A 17,782-nucleotide genomic window follows, 5' to 3' on the forward strand; every position below is an offset into this window, starting at 1 on the left:
ATTAAAGCCCGAGGAAGTGTATGTCACCAACGTAAACAGTGAAATGTACAGAGGCCGGGGTTTTTCACTGACACCCTATGATCACATCCTGACCACACGGATTGGTAAGAATCATTATTCTGCAAGAGGCTTAAGTTTGCCTCTAGCTAAAACAGACAAAGTAATAGTTAATTAAACAAGAATGTTATCTTGAAAAACATACAAAATATGAACTATCCAGTTTTTTTAGCTTGTAACAGTAAAACTTTTTGGTTTGGTCTGAGAGACCCAGTGAAAGAGAAATTAAAGAATTAAAATGAGTGCAAGAAATGAGAGGTTAGCGAGAGTTGTTGACACTAAGACCCTGTTTTCTTAAGTCAACACCCCTAATGAGAGTCTGAGAGGTTAATGAAGTCTAATGAAGGGTTAATTAGGCCTAATTAGATTCATTTATCATTACAACTGTCACCCTGTGAGCAGAAGAGAACAGGGATTGGAAATTCGCAGACCTGAATGTTTTTTCAAGAGCCAATGACTTTCTTAGCAAGCAAAGAGCAAGCATTGTTAATGGACTTTATAGGCTCTGCAATGGGCTTGATCTATAGAGCAGATATGATTATGTTCCTTTTGTGAGTTCAGTCAGATAAATAACCTTATTTATTATATCACTGAAACTCAAAGGTCTTTGCAGCTGCCCTTTAAAATAAAAGTCTGGTTAATTTGAACAAATTATGACCCCCACATTAAAAACACAGTTATACACCTGTGGCATAATCTGTATTAGTTACTATTAGTGTACTGTAGTATATCATAGTGATGGTATAGTATAAGTACAACATTCTAAGCCTTCTATATACAATAGTATTCCAGAAAACATCTAGAATAATTTAAATAGAAAAAATGACTTTTAGAGAAAAAAAAAAGTTTAAACAGGGATCTGCATGATTTAGTTCGTGGGGCTTTTGTATGATACATTTATTGGCTTTATTTAATTATATATCCTGCAATACCATATTATTTTCATCAACATTAAGACTTTAGAAACATTTAAGTGGTCTATTTATTTATTTACATGACTGCATTCTTTTCAGTTATTAATGTTAAATTGATATCAGACTGATTGAAAAAACTATTAAACAGTACTGCTGGTCATTTTTAAAACCGTTTTATTTATTATTATTTAATAATGTTTTGTCTTTTATTGTTTTGTTTATTAGTTTCTTAAAAATCTTCATGCATTTATTTAAGACAACGTTTCATAAGTTCATATAACATTTATAAACATTTAACTTTTAAAAAGAGTTTACAACAACATTACCATCTTCTGTTGAATGTAAATAGACTACGCGATATGATATAAAACTTGATATAAAAGGCGGTGGGGGCCCAAATTTTTTCAGGGGACCAGAAATCTCTAGCTACGGCCCTACAGTATAGCGCTACATAAAAAAATGTGGATGAAACATCAGTCTTAGAGCAAACATCTGTCTTGTGAGATCTTGAGATGTTGAAAAGCCTGTGGAAACAGTGGAAATGTAAACTTGATTAAGTATACCAGGCTTTAGGGTTCCCATACACAGTATTCTTTTTTAAAATACAAATTACATGCATTAAAGTGAGTTTCATAATTTATGGAAACAATAATCTACTCAATTATATAATAAACAATAATATGCTTGCACAACAGCACACTCGAGTGGTGAAATTGTGCTACTACACAATAGTTTACACAATTTGTTAATCAAAAAATCAACTTGCTGCATAATTATTTTGAAGTAATTCTGTTTGATCATTTTTTAGAAACGATATTCTACTCTACCAGCTGTTATATTCTTGCACAACAGCGCACTCGAGTGGGGAAATTTTGCTACTATACAATTGTTTAAATTTACATTTATGCTTTTGGCAGACACTTTTTTCCAAAGCGACTTACATTGCAATATATTATACATTTGTTTCTGACTATGTGCAATCCCCTGGGACAGCACCCATGACCTTGGCATTGTTAGCGCCATGATCTAACCACTGAGCCACAGGAAAGACTTGTTTATCAAAAATTCACTTGCTACTTAATTATTTTGAAGTAACTACATGTTTTATTGTATTAATGAATTACAGTCTGATGCAACAATCCACAGAGGAAGAAACTCAGGGAGTAATACAGTGTTCGCGTCAACTTTGGCCTTCGACCTTCGACCTGTCAACAAAATGAAACTCGCTCTTGTTCGCCATTTAGAGATGTCCTAATATTTAATGGCATAAACACACACAATCGCTCTCACACTGAGACACACACATACGCTCTTACACTATCTCAAAAACTGAGAAGAGTCTAATTAAAGAGTTGGAAAGGCTTTGGATGTTTTTTCTTGAGAAGAGACATTTAAAAGACTATTTGGCAAGTGACTTTCAAACGTAGTGTGTAAGTTTTAAATATGTATTAAAAAGAAGTGAAAAGAATTTCAAAATATACACAAGCATGATTTCTCTGTCAAAACGGACATTACACATGTAGGTAAGTTTTAGCACTACCACAACACATAGCTTATCGAGTCTTATAAATATACAATGAAAACACCAGATAACCTAGTTTTAAAACATGGGTTTTCCATTGTAAACACGCTCACCAAGACGTTTCTAAGTCATGCAAAAATAAAAAACTTTTTGGAAAACAGATATAAATACTACCACATGATAATCCACCATTTTCACCCAGATACATTCTTATCTGTTTAAAATGAATCTGAATAGATTATTTTACAATGCCAAGATGAACTCTTGGCAATCACCAGAAGAGGTCGTGCTTAACCCTCGACATCCTCAACACATCACCACTCCTCAAACATCTGTGCCTTTACTGGTCAAATCTATTTAACTTTCAAATATATAGATAGATTATGTAAATTTGTAGAACGATAACAATTTGCTTTTGAACTTTGAGGTCGCACCTATATGCCCCATTTTCAATTAAGTTCGGAAAACTGGTCTTACGTTTGTAAACATGCATTTAGGCAACTAACAAATCCAACGCTGCTGGATCAGCATTTGAAATTTGGACCATTGGATACACATCAAATATATTAAATATTCATCAAGGATATGAAAGAGGAAATTATGTCATTGTTATTTGTTTTAAGAGACGATCTGGGATTGTTTCCTAAATTATGTGCCGACATACAATATACAAACACTAGGATGTTTTATGTTTAAAGAACACATATTCTTATAAACAGTGAATAAAATGAATTTCTTTGAACATGGTACAGCGCTATAAAATCAGGAAACGTTTCTCTTACAAACACAACATGACCGTTTTGCCTTTTCAGAGGTCAGCAGGATAATGGTGGGCTTTAAGTTAAATACAAACGTTTTGTAGATTTCGTCCTCGGGTGTTAGACCATTTGATCCATAATCCAGTCTCATACAACATCAGAAATAAAGCAGACCCCATGCCAAAAATGTAAAGCTCACTAACCTCTTTAGGTTTGTACATACGGTGGCATGAAAAACTTTCACCCATAAGCACACTTTTAGTAACAACCGTTTTGTCATTTTCTTCTTTTTAGTCTTTTGCTTGCTTGAAATGTTTAAGTATGCAAGTTTTCAAGCAGTGGAAGAAGGTGAGGATTTTCATCTGGAGCTGGTGAGTCAGAGTTTCTATGCGGTCTCCGTTTCAAGGCCAAAGTTAAAGAAGAATCTAATCTACCCAACACACGTTGTACAACAGACAGTTAAAACACACACACAAGTACACATGAACTCACTAAATGTCTGTTTACCGTTTACTGATCTACACGGTGCATGCATGCATTTGTCCTCAAGTTGCAATTCAGGAGAGTGGGCCAAAGTCTTCTTGGTTTTGTGTGTGCGGGTAAATGACCTTAAGCGTGAGCTTCTGGGTAATCATTAGGAACTGACAGCACCGTAAACTGAGGCTGGAGTAATAGAAGCTGGGGCTATAGGCGGGATTGGGGTCATGGGGCACTAGATTGGGTCTGTAGACAAGAGATGAAGACATCAGAGTATATAAAGACTGATAGCAGGCAGTCGCTTTAGGAATAGGCAGACAGGGCAGTAGTGTTTATTGGGTAGAAGGATGGTGTCAAGGGGAGGGGGGATAATAAAAAGCAGAACACGTGTGTTAGGCGATAAACAGTCTTAAAATGAGATGCTGCGAAGGAATCTGTCCGTCTCCAGTGATCTCTCTTTTGTTTTTGGTCTCTCAGTCTCTCTCGCTACCCTTCGCTACTCTCCTGCACTCCGAGGAGCTCGGGGGGCGGGTCTTCCATCATGTGTTCTGCGATTTCGCCCCTTCCTCACTTCCTTCAGGTGCTTCCATTTTTTATGATTCGAGTTCAAAGGGTCATGTCCTGGAGCCTCATTGGCTGGATCTGGAGCGCTTTTTCCCGATAGGCTGTGCTTGCGGGACCAGACCTGCTCGCAGATCTGATCGACCGTGCTCAGGTTGGGGTGATCCACCAGCTGCATGAAGTCCCGGTACCACAGCTTTTGATTAGCAGACTGGCCGTGGGAGTGGCCGGGGCTTCGAGGGTTGACAGCGGCAGGTGCGGAGCCACTCGAATGCAGGATCTCCAACGTGATGGCGAGGAGGGTTTGGGTAAATCCGTGTTCCATTGCGTGACACTGATACACGCCAGCATCTCTTCGCAGGGCACGTCTGAACAACAGACCTCGTTCTGTGTGCATTATGCGGTCATCCAGACGAACCTTTAAGTACACACATTTGCAATTACACATTGAAGTAATTGAGCATCAGATACGATTGCACTGATAGAGAGAACCAAACTCATTAATTTACATAAAGACACATATTTATCATGTCTTATCAATGATGTCTCCTTCCTCAGTCGTTCTTATAATCCTCGGTCTCTCTCTATTTATCTCTCTTACCTCCTCCTGCCGTGGGTTTTCTGCGTGCTTCTGAAAGGTCCATGTAATCTGGGCCTGCAGTGATTTAGGGATACATTCCAGGAACGAGCTGCTTCCATCCACAGCGTATAACCTCTTCTCTAGGATACGCTGCTTTTGGTGATCTGTAGAGGACATACAGTTACTCCGTTGTATGTGTGGAGACCGTGTTCTCTTTTTAAAGGCCAAATCCAAAGCTATTGTAAGAAAAAATACTTTGTACATTTCTTTGTGATGTTCGAACACAAAAGAAGATATTTTCAAGAATGTAGGAAAGCAAACATTTCTGGGGCACTTTTGACTCCCATTGTAATTTTTCCTACTATGGTAGTCGATGGTGGCCAAGAACTGTTTGGTCAGAAGCATTCTTCCAAATATCTTTGTTTATCAAAAAGAAATGTTGAGGGATGATGACAGAATTTTTATTTCTGAGTGAAATGTGCCTTTAAGGTGTACATTTAATCAGTTTGTGTTGGTTTCCTGGGAATTTCATGACCTTTTTGTTGCTAGCATCATTCTTTACCAGCTGAGCTACCGAAAACCAATTATTCTACTTTTTAGATAAAACGAATCACGATAAGTGTCAATTACAGCATTCCATGTAGGTCAACTCCCACTGTGTCAAATTCCTTGTCTTGAATTCAAATTTAAGTAGGGTGGTGTGCCCCCTAGCGGTTTACAGTGGTACTGTAGCTTTACCTCCAGAGCAGAGAGCATTAGGATCACCATTCCTCACATCCTGACGCCGGAACCTTCTACACACACAAAAACAAACAATTTATTATCATCATATTAAAGGGACAGTTTCTGTCATCGTTTACTCAACTTTGAGTTGTTCCACATCTGTATACACTTCTTTGTTCTGATATACACAGAAAGATATTTGGAAGAATGCTTTTGACCAAACAATTCTCGGCCACGATGGACTAACATAGTAAAGACAATTACAATGGTAGTCAAAAGGTATCCCAAAACTGTTTGCTTTCCTACATTCTTTAAAAATATCTTTTGTGTTCAACAGAACAAAGAATTTTATAAAGCAAATTTTCCTATTATGGTAGTCAATGGTGGCCAAGAACTATTTGGTTAAGAGCATTCTTCCAAAAATCTTCTGATATGTTCATCAGAACAAAGATATTCAAACAGATTGGGAATAACTTGAAGGTGAGTAAATGACAGAATTTTCATCAATGGGTGAACTGTTCCTTTAAACACATGTGAAATACGCAATGTACCAAAAAGCCTTGTTGTGTACCGTTTGGTGTTTGGCAGATAGCGTGTGCATGAGTGTCCGTCCCAGGCGCAGTAAGGATCTCGAGCCAGACAGCATTCGGCACACGCTTTACCATACATACTGCAGCGATGCAGAGGCACCTGTACCACACCTGTGTCTGAACCCACATACAGCTGTTGCTGTGGAGAGATACAGAAAATCATCACAAGATTAAGTAAGATGCTTCTGGCACGTGTGGATAATATTGTTTATGTGCGGCTGATGCTTTCTAGAAAAGTCTCACTCTTACCCGTTTAGAGGAAATCTGCATGCTAATAATAGACGATGAATCCTGCAGAGAGAAGACAGTATAATTATGTCAGTTATGGTTCAGGTAACATTGTTTTTGAGAACGTATTTCTTACATATTTTATTTTTCAAGATATAATTATTATTATCTACGAAAAATGTACAAATGTAATTTAGTGTTTTGCTAACTTCTGGGGACAAATCTAACACGTCCAGCTCAGTAATCCCCCACATACACATCACGCGCTCCCCCACCTTAAAAACCTGGAGTTCCTCCAGCAGAAGCTCTGTGTTGCTCCAGCTTCCTCTAGGAACAGAGATCACCTTCAGCACAGAGCCAACATCTGCAGAGAGACACATCACGTTTAACAGACACATTCAGTGTACACACAAACAGGCGCCCAGACGCTTGTCTCCTCTGCCCTACCTGTGCCGATGAACATTACATCATAGTGGCCATCAGCCGCATTGACGCGGTCTACAGTAATCTGAGTGAAGCTGTACGGTATTCCAGTACGCAGGAACAGCGGTCGGCCCCCCAGTGGAGTGACTGGATTAAACATTAACGGATGGTGCCTTGCAAACTGGATTACGTTATCAGGAAAACCTTTAGTGGTTTCAAAACTACCGAAGGTCTTGCTGGGACACTGAGGAAGAAAAAGATGATATCTGTAGAATCCGAAAATTCATTTCCGGTCAGCATGTTCAGATTGATAACCAGCAAGATGCGTCTGAATAACTTCAAATCTACCTTTACTTTTGTAGCATTTATACAACATTCATTTAAAACATTAATTTGTAATTGCATTGAGGCATTGATGTGTTGTGTAGGTAGGGATTCGAGTCTCACCATGCCAGGCCGTGGGTATGGCACTTTACCCTGAAATGGCACCCACTGATAATTCGGTCCCTCTTTATGAGCAAAAGGCCCTAAAAATGCCCGCCGAATGTCATTCATGGTGTACAGACACACTGCAGAGCCTTGAAATACACTACTGTAGGAAAAACATTTAAACATACAAACTGTTAACACATTAAACTAAAGGACAGCTTCAAAACACATTTTAGAGAAGAGAAAGAAAAAAACACACACTGGAGTCACTTAAACCAGGTCACTAAATTGAATCTAAAAGTAAAAACTGCCCTGGACCTAAATACTGTAAAATGCAAGATATATTGATGAACTCTGACCTGGAAGTGGTAAAGACCGTGTAGATCAGCGGATTCTTTTTGTCACGGGTCTGCAGCAGGAACACATCCCCTAAAGGTTAGGACAAAGGTCAAAAGGTCAATGAAATTCAACCGGCAGCTAGCTTTGTGGAACACAGTCTTATGTGTTTGTGTTTACACTATGAGACGGTTCTTACGAAGTTCATCGAAATGTGTTTCAGTGCCATCGTTGCCTGGTACAGAACACACAAGACGAGCCTTTAGAAATGTCGTCCACTTGTTCACTAGACTGCGTTGCCCTCCCATATCATTCTGTGACAAACAAAATACGCAATCAAATCAAAATGATCAACAAACAGAACCTAATAAGTGACTGCGTAACACTGGACTGCATAAAAATCATAAAAATTGTATTTTTTTAAAGTCTCCAGTACAAATATATAAACATGATTCGACCAAGATTCATTTACTTGACAGGGAAATTTACCTAAAATTTTAAGTCTTGTTCTCAAAGAAAAGTGATTTGTTTAATAAGTGATGCTTAAAATAAAAATGATGTCATCATACACTCACCCTTTCTCATCATTTCTTCCGCAGAACACGAAAGGAGATATTTAGAAAAATAGTTCCATTCACTTAATGCAATGCGGTTTTGTGTCCATACAACAATAAAAACTTTATTTTTGTTTATTTATTTAATATCTTAGGTCATTTAAGTGAATGAATATTTGTACTGCAAAACAAGACATAAATACTAAGTAAGAAATTCATTTTTTTCCAGTGCCAAATAAATGACTGGCTCCTAACCCGGCAGAGCTGACCAATCCGAGCATAGGTAACCTTCCCGAATCCCTGAGCTTCCACCGCAGTTTCTCTAAAGAAGAAGAAGACTTTATCATCGTCTGGATTCTCACTCTCGGGAACACCAAACGCCGCTATAAACTTTGGCTCTGAAACGCACATATCGCATGTCTCATTCACAATCCAAAAACAGTGTCAAAGATGAAACAAACACATGATACATCTATCATACACACACCATTCAGCCAGCGTGAATCGTGCTGTTCTGTTCGTATGGAGGGCCTACGTCCCATACTGCGGAATATTGTGAAGTCCCGCCCCATCAGATCGGTAGCAACCCCTGCATAGAGCTCATCACCTGTTCAATGACATAAAGCTGGTTACTGATTGGTCATAATGTAACAGCATCATTGAAATGAGGAATGGCTGCTTACCAATCAGAACGGATGCTGATGTATGCCGTGGGTCATACGGACTCTTTCCTTTTCCATCTTCTGCCATAGAGGGATCGATTCTAAATATGTGATCCTACAAAGAGAGGAAGATGTGCATTTGGCAAACAGAAAGGGAAGTTGCATAACACTATATTTTTGCTGCTGGCAGATTTTATGATCTAAACTTGGCATTGTTAGTATCATGCGAGCTACAGGAACGTACCTCCAACTTCTGTCCCACCTCCACGTACACACATGTGGGGTGGAACGCTCCCGTCCCACAGGTGTACAGGTGAGTACGATTATAATGGTGAAGAATTTTCACATAGTTGACGCAGTCCGTCTGCAAAAACACACACAAATCTATTTTACGATGAACATATTTGAAATACTTTCACCAGTTCATCTGCCAGACACAGAGACTGTCCCCATCTGGATTGACTATCAGTAGACCAGAGCAGACCCAAAAAAACACACATTTTGTTTGTCCCTTAAGGGACCCCTTAAAGGGCGGTCAGAAGTGAAACGTCATTGTATTACGTATCCTTGACAACAGCTTGACACTTGCACCGACCTTTCCCTACTCGCTGTGATCCCGGAACTTTCTGTAATCTCTCACACTCTCTCTTTCACACACCACAACAGAGTAAAGGGCCAACTGTTAAACTGACACATACACACATGGGCTCATATAGTCCCTCTGCTTCTCTCCTCCTTTTGTAAGTGTGCTCGCTGGAGCACGCCACATTTCCCAGGGCGCCGATGATCGCTACGACAACATGAGGTAGCGGGAACATCCGGATTCCACGGAAGATGGAGAATAAAGCAGGATGTAAAAGAGGAGGAGAGACGACGGTCTCTCAGGGTCTATTCAGTTTCAGTAGCAGATGTTGCTGCTGTATGGACTGTAATTACGTCTCAAACCATCTTCTCTCTATCGGATTAACATGTGCGCTCAACAACAGAATGAACCCTGAACTGAACATGTGTGTGAATGTTCTCAAAAACACTCGCAACGGTTAAATATTAAGCAGCTGTCCTCTAATTTTTTGGATAATGTGATAATGATCCATCATTTCATGGAGGTCTGACCCAAGCGTAAAATATAAGTTATGCCTGTACACAATGTGACGGTCTGTTGTGTAGACAGAAATATAAAAAAACTTCTGTTTTAATACTATTTGAAATGATATCTTTCAGTGTTAAATTACATATATGTACACTACCATTGAAAAGTGTAGGGTCTCTTATTCTTTACATATATATATATATATTAAAAAAATAAAACTATTTTACTGTTTTAGTATGATTCATTATAAGCGACTTTGTCACTGCAAGTTGGCAGGGGTTGGCGGTTATGGTTGCTATATGGTCCCACTACTGGTGACGCTCACTACAGGAGCTGAGGGGAGAAGAATCACGTAAGCTCCCATCTTCAATTTCTCAACCTTGTCGCGTCTCTAGACACGCCCCATCCAGCTGCTAAAGGTTGCTATTGCTCCTGTCGCCAGCTCTCCGCTGAAATGTCGCTTGTAATGTGAACGGGGCATTAGACCTTCTAAAGATTTACAAAGGTTTCAAAGGTAGGCTATCAAATGTTATTTTTAAATAAAATAAAAATTCTAATGGAAGAAATGAATATAGAATGCCCTGCACAATTCATTTCTAACATTTTCTATGATTCACCAAATTTTATTTGATTTATTTTACAAAATTTACATTTTTTTCAATTTCACACATACAAATATAATTAAACATGTGCGATCCTGGATCCCAAAACCAGTGTTAAGTAGCACGGGAACATTTTTAGTAAAAGACGAAAATCAATTATATGGGTAAAAATGACAGATTTTTCTATTATTGCAAAAATCATTAGGGATATTAAGTAAATATCATGTTAGTTGAAGATATTTTATAAATTTCTTACTTTAAATATATAAAAACTGTATTTTTATGAGTGGATGGCCTGCCACAGTGCCTCTGATTAACAACTTCAAAGGCAATTTTCTCACTTTTGCACTCTCAGATTCCAGAGTTTTAAACGGTTGCATCTTATCCAGATATTGTCCTTTTCTTACAACTCATAAGACTGGTTTTGTTGTCCAGGGTCACATATTTGTATCAAGATCTTTTGACGGCGGTAAAGATTTAAAGATTTTTGCTACATGATTTTTGTGGCCAAAGGAATTTACCATAATGATTTTAGTGCACTATCTTTTGAAATGTTTTTTTTTAATAAATAAGTAATTCTATAATAAATAATGATTTCAAAATCATCTTTAAATTTGCTTATTTAGTGTTTTCTCTTTTTTGGCCAATGAAGAACACTGAAAATATCAGTTTTTTTACCGGTGCTGAATTATTAACGATATTCTCACATGTGGCCCATCTAGCCAAACATTTCAGTCAAATGACACTTGAACAGTACATAAATCACTATTTCTCTAATGTGTCATGTTTTTTGATCGAACTCATTGCAATGGATGCTGGGGACCTGTGATGCTGCCTCTGAATATGACCAAAACAAGTATATTGAAAGGCAGCATAATTATGATAATTCCTGCCAACCTTTTGAAACAACAATCTTGAAAAGCTGTCTAGGTATGGAAATTCAGTAGAATCACTACATTATCAGAGCTATCAGAGTTTGTCTTTTGTGTAACCTCTCCATTACCTCTACAGGTCTGACTGACATTTCTTGGTGCCCAATAGTCAGTCCCTCCTGCCATGCCCTAAACCATGCACACACACACACTTACGCACGCACACACAGTCAGGCACACACACGCACATACAAGTCTTGTGGAGAACAAAGGCCTCTCTTTGAGCTTAACGCACCCTGTGAAGTGTGTGTGTGTGAGAGAGTTGTATGTTGGGGGTGGCGGAATAGAATCATCGAAGACCAATTAAGTTGCTGACAAACTGTGTTTATACAGGAAGGGGTCTCTCTCTTTCCTTTCTCTCTCACTCTCGTACACACACTGGGGCTTCTGTTTCGAGAGCTTTACAGCCCTCAATAAGGGCAGGACGTGTTAGGGGTGTGTGCCTGTGCGTTGATGAGGTCTTTGAAGTGAGCCCATGAGGCAAAGAGAGAAAGACAGAGAGAAATAAAGACAAAGAGAGATAGAAAGAAAGATACAGAGCAAAAGAAAAGCAGCTTTAAAATGAACAATGTCTCTCAGGAGAAATAAGCGGTAGGCTATGAATGTGTCAACTTCCTGCAGAGAGGCTCGCTGTGAACTTTAAACTTTGACCTTTTATTAGCTTGATTATTCAATCCTTGTTTTTTCACAATCATACATGCAGGCTGTGTGTTGGCGTGTGCGCGACCTAAGACTAACATCACATAAATCCATCATCATATAAATCCATGATGATAGAATGCACAACAAAAGTTTAGGAAATAATCCTGGTAAGCAGGTGTTTGCACACCTTTGTGCGAGAATTAGTTGAATATGCGATGTTGCGTGAGAAATAAGATTTAAAACTTATGAAGAGAGAGAGGTCAAAGGAGAGTCTTTGAGAAAATCTTAAATCCTTCAGTTATTCAGGTATGATTCTGTCGCGGCCGCCCTGTACACATCTAGATCTAATGAGGGTCAATTCACAGGTCAGTGTAAGCTGTGCGAGTATGTGGTAGATCTCATTGTCAGCTGACCTCAGTCATCTACCCACCGCAGGATGGACCCCTGACCCCCCACACACACATTCAACAGTAACACAACCTTAGACACACCCTCTACAATAATGAGAACAGTCAGTGAAGACAGGGAGACACAAAGTGCCCGAAAGCATCCCACACACATCCGCTTAACACACCAGATATAACAAACACACTAAAATGCATAAAGACCGTGACCTGATGAAAGTCTCACTGTATTGGAAAAATACCACAAAACAGTACTATGGTTTATCACGTTTGTTTTTACCAGTTTGGTGGTAAAACCATATTTGTTTTGTCGCTTTTGTTTTGGTAAAATCATAGTTATCATTCAGTACTCTAATATAAAGGTACTACAATATTCTTATGATACCATCAGGTCAGTAATGGTCAATAGCACCCAAAGAATCTGAACAGACAGCTACAAAAAAAATGTAAAGAGTTTTGTATTGCAGCTATTTCACTCCAATTTCTGTTGAATTACAACTAAAACTAACCTCAGGAGTGACACAAAGTCGTCGTGTGAAAGACTGAGAGAATGCAAGACATTAAAGTTGGGGGAAAACCAGGCTTTGTCCCTAATATATTTATCATGTAAATCCATGTAAAACATTATAATATTGTGTTATTTTAAAATGAATATGAACTTGTTAGTGCAATGTTTAAAATGTCAAAAGATAGTTATTTTACCAGTTCGTCCTGTTTCAAATGTCTGTAAATAAATGGAAACAAAAAAAACTAGAGACGGTGTACCAGACGCACACGCCTGGCCCGATGTTAAATTCTGATATGTGTTTGTTGATCTGTCTGGCTAGAGGCTGATAGTAAAACTATTCATATTTTATGTAATTGATATAAATGTTTATGTATTATTTATTGTATAATAACTGTATTAAATAAATACAAATATTGAATATCAATTTTATTAAACAAACAATTTGTTTAAAGGGTTGTGTAACTTTTAGTTCAGCCATGTAATGGTTTTTCTACTGGTAACACAAAATAATACTGGATAGACATACTTTTTACTTGCTATAGCTTATGTTATTTACTTGTTATTTCTTTTGCTTGTTATCAGAAATAATCTTCTATATTCTTTGCGGATGTGGACCGGAAGTTACGTTTGGGCCACAAAAGCCTGCATGGGCATTAACGTTTATGTTGTTGCTTTGGAATTTGGAAAAAATGTTGTCATTAGTTTACAGAATTAAACAATTTATGCTTCTACTAAAACCTATAAAAAGTTGAAAACAATTTTGTTGTGGTCTCTTAATTTATTTCCGTGGCGGTAGCGTAATAAAAAGTGGAACCCAGGTTGTAACACAGAAAACCAATCTGCAGTGATTTATGGCTGTAAATGAAGGAGTCATGTGGGAGAGCTGTTTGTTATATCAGTGCTAATTGTCCGAGTGTGCGTCTCTGTATATAAACATCTCAAGGAGATCTTACTGATAAGCTTGTAAACCAGGTGCGCTGGTGACCACTAGATCTGTCTATTGCAGAAACTTACATTGATGTCTTTACCCGCCCAGTTGCACTCTTCTCTCCAATCAACAGGCGCTGGCCAGTTAATCTGAAAGAAAGAGACGGAGAGAGATCATAGGTGAGGAAGAGGTTTGGGTAAAGGTTATCACCTCTGCAGGGTTAGACGTGTCCCTTAGCTTGAGGGACATTCTCGCTGAACCCCATCAGAGAGACAGTTAAAATACGACCAGGGGCAAAAAACACACATATACATCCGGACACAAGATAGCTTAAAAGCACCTGTGTGTGCTTGTGTGAGTCTCGCCCTGGCACACAGTGACTGAGAACTCTCGCCCATCATTACTTCCTTCCTAAAGAAATAATGATCCATCATTCCGTCAGCAGCACGGTGGTCTGGACCATAACAAACCATCATTTAGTTTGAAGTCTAATTTAAAAAGTTAAATGATAAAGCTTTCCCCGTTCTTTCAAGCATAATAAGAATTTATAAGTTTAGTGGATGAAGTGGAGAGATCTAAATGCAAGTGTAAATGGGATCCAGGGGCGGACTGACCAGTAGGACATTCTGTCAAAGTCCAGAACGGCCGTCCCACCGACGGGCTACGGCCACGACCAGGGGAGGACATATTTTACGAATGCACCCAATGTGAAGGCATAAGACACATATGCATGTAACACAATGCACTCGATAGATTTCCTATAGCTCAGTGGTAAGAGCATTGCGTTAACAGCGCAAGGTTGTGGGTTTGATCCCAGGGGATTGCAAATACCTATGTAAAATGTATAGGATAAAGCAATGTAAGTCGCTTCGGATAAAAGCGTCTGCCAAATGCCTAAAATGTAAATGATACACACAACCCCCCGTCCGACAGTTTTGTTGGAGTACTGATGCCATCAAACACAACGCACGCCACCCCCCCTTCGACAAAATTGGTGAAGAGCTGACATGGGCCGAAAAATCCAGGGCCGCCCCTGATGGGATCTAACATGTTTCGTGATGTGCCACAAAGAGTGGTCAAAAACACTATTTTAACATTATTTGAAGGTTAACATTTCACATAGGAAAGGATTTGGTAAGAAAAAGAGAGAAAATGTAATGTACCTTCTGTTCCTGTTTGCTGATGTTGTCGAGACTGAGCGATAACAAGTAGTTACGACCGCCAACAAAAAGACGTCCTCTCTCTTCATCCAACAGGAGTGCTCCAAAACAACATGAACGTTCTAACTCAAATCGCTTAACTCCATTAAACTGTTGAAGATCTGGAGACACACAAAAAACAAAACAGCTCAGAAACGAGAAGTTGGTTGTAAAAAATCTTTTTAAAGACTTGGTTGCCACTTGATTTGATATTTTGTTATCTGAAACGTCTAATAGGGTTTTTAGGACCACCATACATGCAGTCACAAATTAGTATTAAGCAAGATACATTACCTTTATAAGACAGCTTCATACGTGGTGAGGCCAATGAAGAACTTCCACTGGATGAAGCGCTGATGCTGACCAGCCCAAGCAGAACAAACAAACTGCACATCATCACCACCGTCGTCATCATCTTCTGAGGACCACCAGAACTTCTCAGTCAAGGAAAAACGTCAGACAGCTGCCAAACAGATGGCTGACCGGGATGCTGGTTGTCGAGGCAGCTGTTGCCGTGACAGCTCTTAGGTGTCCTGCTTGTTGTGACAGTGATGCGGTGAAAGTTTATCCTTTATGCTGGAGGCTAAACATAAAAACAACAACAGAAATGTTACACAATTTCATACATTTCTTTCTTGCAAACCTTACTTAAACAGTAATACTGTTCAGTGCACCAGTCTTGTAAAAGCCAGAACAGATCTGCAGCCACACACAGACACACACACATGCAGAAACACTGGCATATGGTACAAAGCTACTGTCCTGTCTAAAGACAGAGAGAAATCTGATCTAATATATCTCTCACACACATATTCATTCACACAAGCCTTCCTATGGCTCAGTGGTTATAGCATGGCATTAGCAACGCCAAGGTCATGGGTTCGATCCGAGGGATTGCACATACTTAGTAACAAATGTATAGTATAATGCAATGTAAGTCGCTTTGAAAAAAGCATTTGCCAAATGCATAAATGTAAATGGTCCATGTTTGTTGAATAGCCAAAGTGAAAGCCAAGCTCAAGTGGGTCAGAACAGCATCCAGCTCTCATTTCAGAACAACAAAATCGAATTACTGTAGAGTGTGCCTGCGCTTGTTTAATATTACTGCCCTCGTTCATATACATCATGTGGAAAGCAGATGAGAAAGGAGAAGATACTGTATCATTCTGGCTAACTAGACAAACAGCTGATTTGATACGCAGGCTAAAAGCAGGAATCTCATCCGCTCTTAGTCAAAACATTGAGATGAACGCATGCACTTTGACGCATTCTTGTGCTTCTAATGTTCTTCCTTTATCTAATATATAGATATATAGTTTATTATACCCAGATAAAAAAGTACACTAAAATACACTAAAATATTAAAGTGATGTGATTTTACAAAATAATTTTGTCCTTATACAATTAGACTTTTGACTTTTTAAGATAAACTTGGGAAGATCTAAGTGTACTCCACTGTGCTGTTTACCATTATTAGAAGTACTACATTTACATATTTTTAGTATGTTTAGTACAAACTTAATATGTGAGCACTGTTTAGCGCACTACTTCTGTACCTGTGTAAAGTGAGAATGTAGAGTGTGTGTGAATAAGAGCAAAATCAGGCACATAAAGAGGAATTTGTGTGGTCATCTTTTGTCTGTATCCTTATTTTTGTATATTGCAATTGTTAATTATGAAACAAAGCATCATACAATTTCTTTTTCTTTCCAGGTAGGACACCAAAAAGGTGCTGAATTTATGTTTTGAGACAGAAAAGCGTTAAAAGAAGATGATATATGCATTAAACAAAACACATGTCTAAAAGCTCCAAAGTAACACACAACACACACACAGAACTACTTTATATACCCATTTGCTGCAGTGATGAATTTTAATAAGTGTTAGTGAGCAGCAGCAGTAAGATAAAAGGCGACCTACTGACTCCACTGAATATAGATTTTACTCACACACACAAACAAACACACATCTGTTTCAGTTCACTTGCTAAAATGTATCCCTAAAAAAAGATGGGTGAGTACTTCGACTGAACCTTTTAGTGTTACATTTCTTCCTTATGAAAAGAAAAAGTTGTATTTTAGTTGATGATTTTTTATTTAAGTTTTAGAACACAATAGCATCCCAATACAAACATAAATGAGCTTTGTTCTTTCTACTCTTTCCATCTTTCTGTTTCTCTCCCTGCGAATAATGGATCTATTCACACAGTCAGACAGCAGAAGTCTCATAATGAAACACATACACACAGTTTCTCTCTGTCTATAGCGCTTTCACCCTGATTAGCTGTGCTAATTTACTATAAACACATAGTTAATATGAGCTTCTGCAGACCCGGTATGTATGACACACACACATTCAAGTAGATTCTCACTCGTCCCCCCCCCTTCCCCACAATCCTAAGAGATTTATATAAGACTACAGCAGAAAAGTGCATCTCTGTCCTTCACGTCTCTTTAAGCAAAGAGGCTGTGCTAACGCAGCAAATCATACATCATCATTACAGTCAAGGCTATAGCTGAACTACAACACACATACACACGGACCCATAGATGCTTTAGTAATAAGGGGCTCTTTTGGAGACACATTGGTTTTCACAGTAAGATCCAATACACTGCCCAAAACCGAACCATCACGCAAACCTTAATTTAGCCAATTTATATGTT

At 38.6% G+C, this 17,782-nt stretch overlaps 1 protein-coding gene across 1 annotated transcript in view; it reads right to left on the reverse strand.

Moving 5' to 3' along the window:
* Positions 1-2,052: 2,052 nt before the first annotated feature.
* Positions 2,053-17,782, reverse strand: part of sema3b (sema domain, immunoglobulin domain (Ig), short basic domain, secreted, (semaphorin) 3B) — a 28,695-nt gene continuing 12,965 nt past the window's right edge. The window contains exons 2-18 of the mRNA XM_056772621.1: positions 15,414-15,702; positions 15,084-15,241; positions 14,007-14,069; positions 9,059-9,178; positions 8,836-8,929; positions 8,640-8,759; positions 8,408-8,550; positions 7,798-7,912; positions 7,622-7,691; positions 7,281-7,425; positions 6,858-7,077; positions 6,686-6,774; positions 6,432-6,473; positions 6,164-6,321; positions 5,608-5,663; positions 4,891-5,033; positions 2,053-4,707 (exon numbers count right to left, since the gene is read on the reverse strand). Coding sequence (XP_056628599.1) covers positions 4,225-4,707; positions 4,891-5,033; positions 5,608-5,663; positions 6,164-6,321; positions 6,432-6,473; positions 6,686-6,774; positions 6,858-7,077; positions 7,281-7,425; positions 7,622-7,691; positions 7,798-7,912; positions 8,408-8,550; positions 8,640-8,759; positions 8,836-8,929; positions 9,059-9,178; positions 14,007-14,069; positions 15,084-15,241; positions 15,414-15,534 — 2,340 coding nt within the window. The 5' untranslated portion in view covers positions 15,535-15,702 and the 3' untranslated portion in view covers positions 2,053-4,224. The remainder of the gene's footprint in view (positions 4,708-4,890; positions 5,034-5,607; positions 5,664-6,163; positions 6,322-6,431; positions 6,474-6,685; positions 6,775-6,857; positions 7,078-7,280; positions 7,426-7,621; positions 7,692-7,797; positions 7,913-8,407; positions 8,551-8,639; positions 8,760-8,835; positions 8,930-9,058; positions 9,179-14,006; positions 14,070-15,083; positions 15,242-15,413; positions 15,703-17,782) is intronic.

Source organism: Triplophysa dalaica, chromosome 18 (assembly GCF_015846415.1).
Source record: "Triplophysa dalaica isolate WHDGS20190420 chromosome 18, ASM1584641v1, whole genome shotgun sequence".
Lineage (NCBI taxonomy): Eukaryota > Metazoa > Chordata > Actinopteri > Cypriniformes > Nemacheilidae > Triplophysa > Triplophysa dalaica.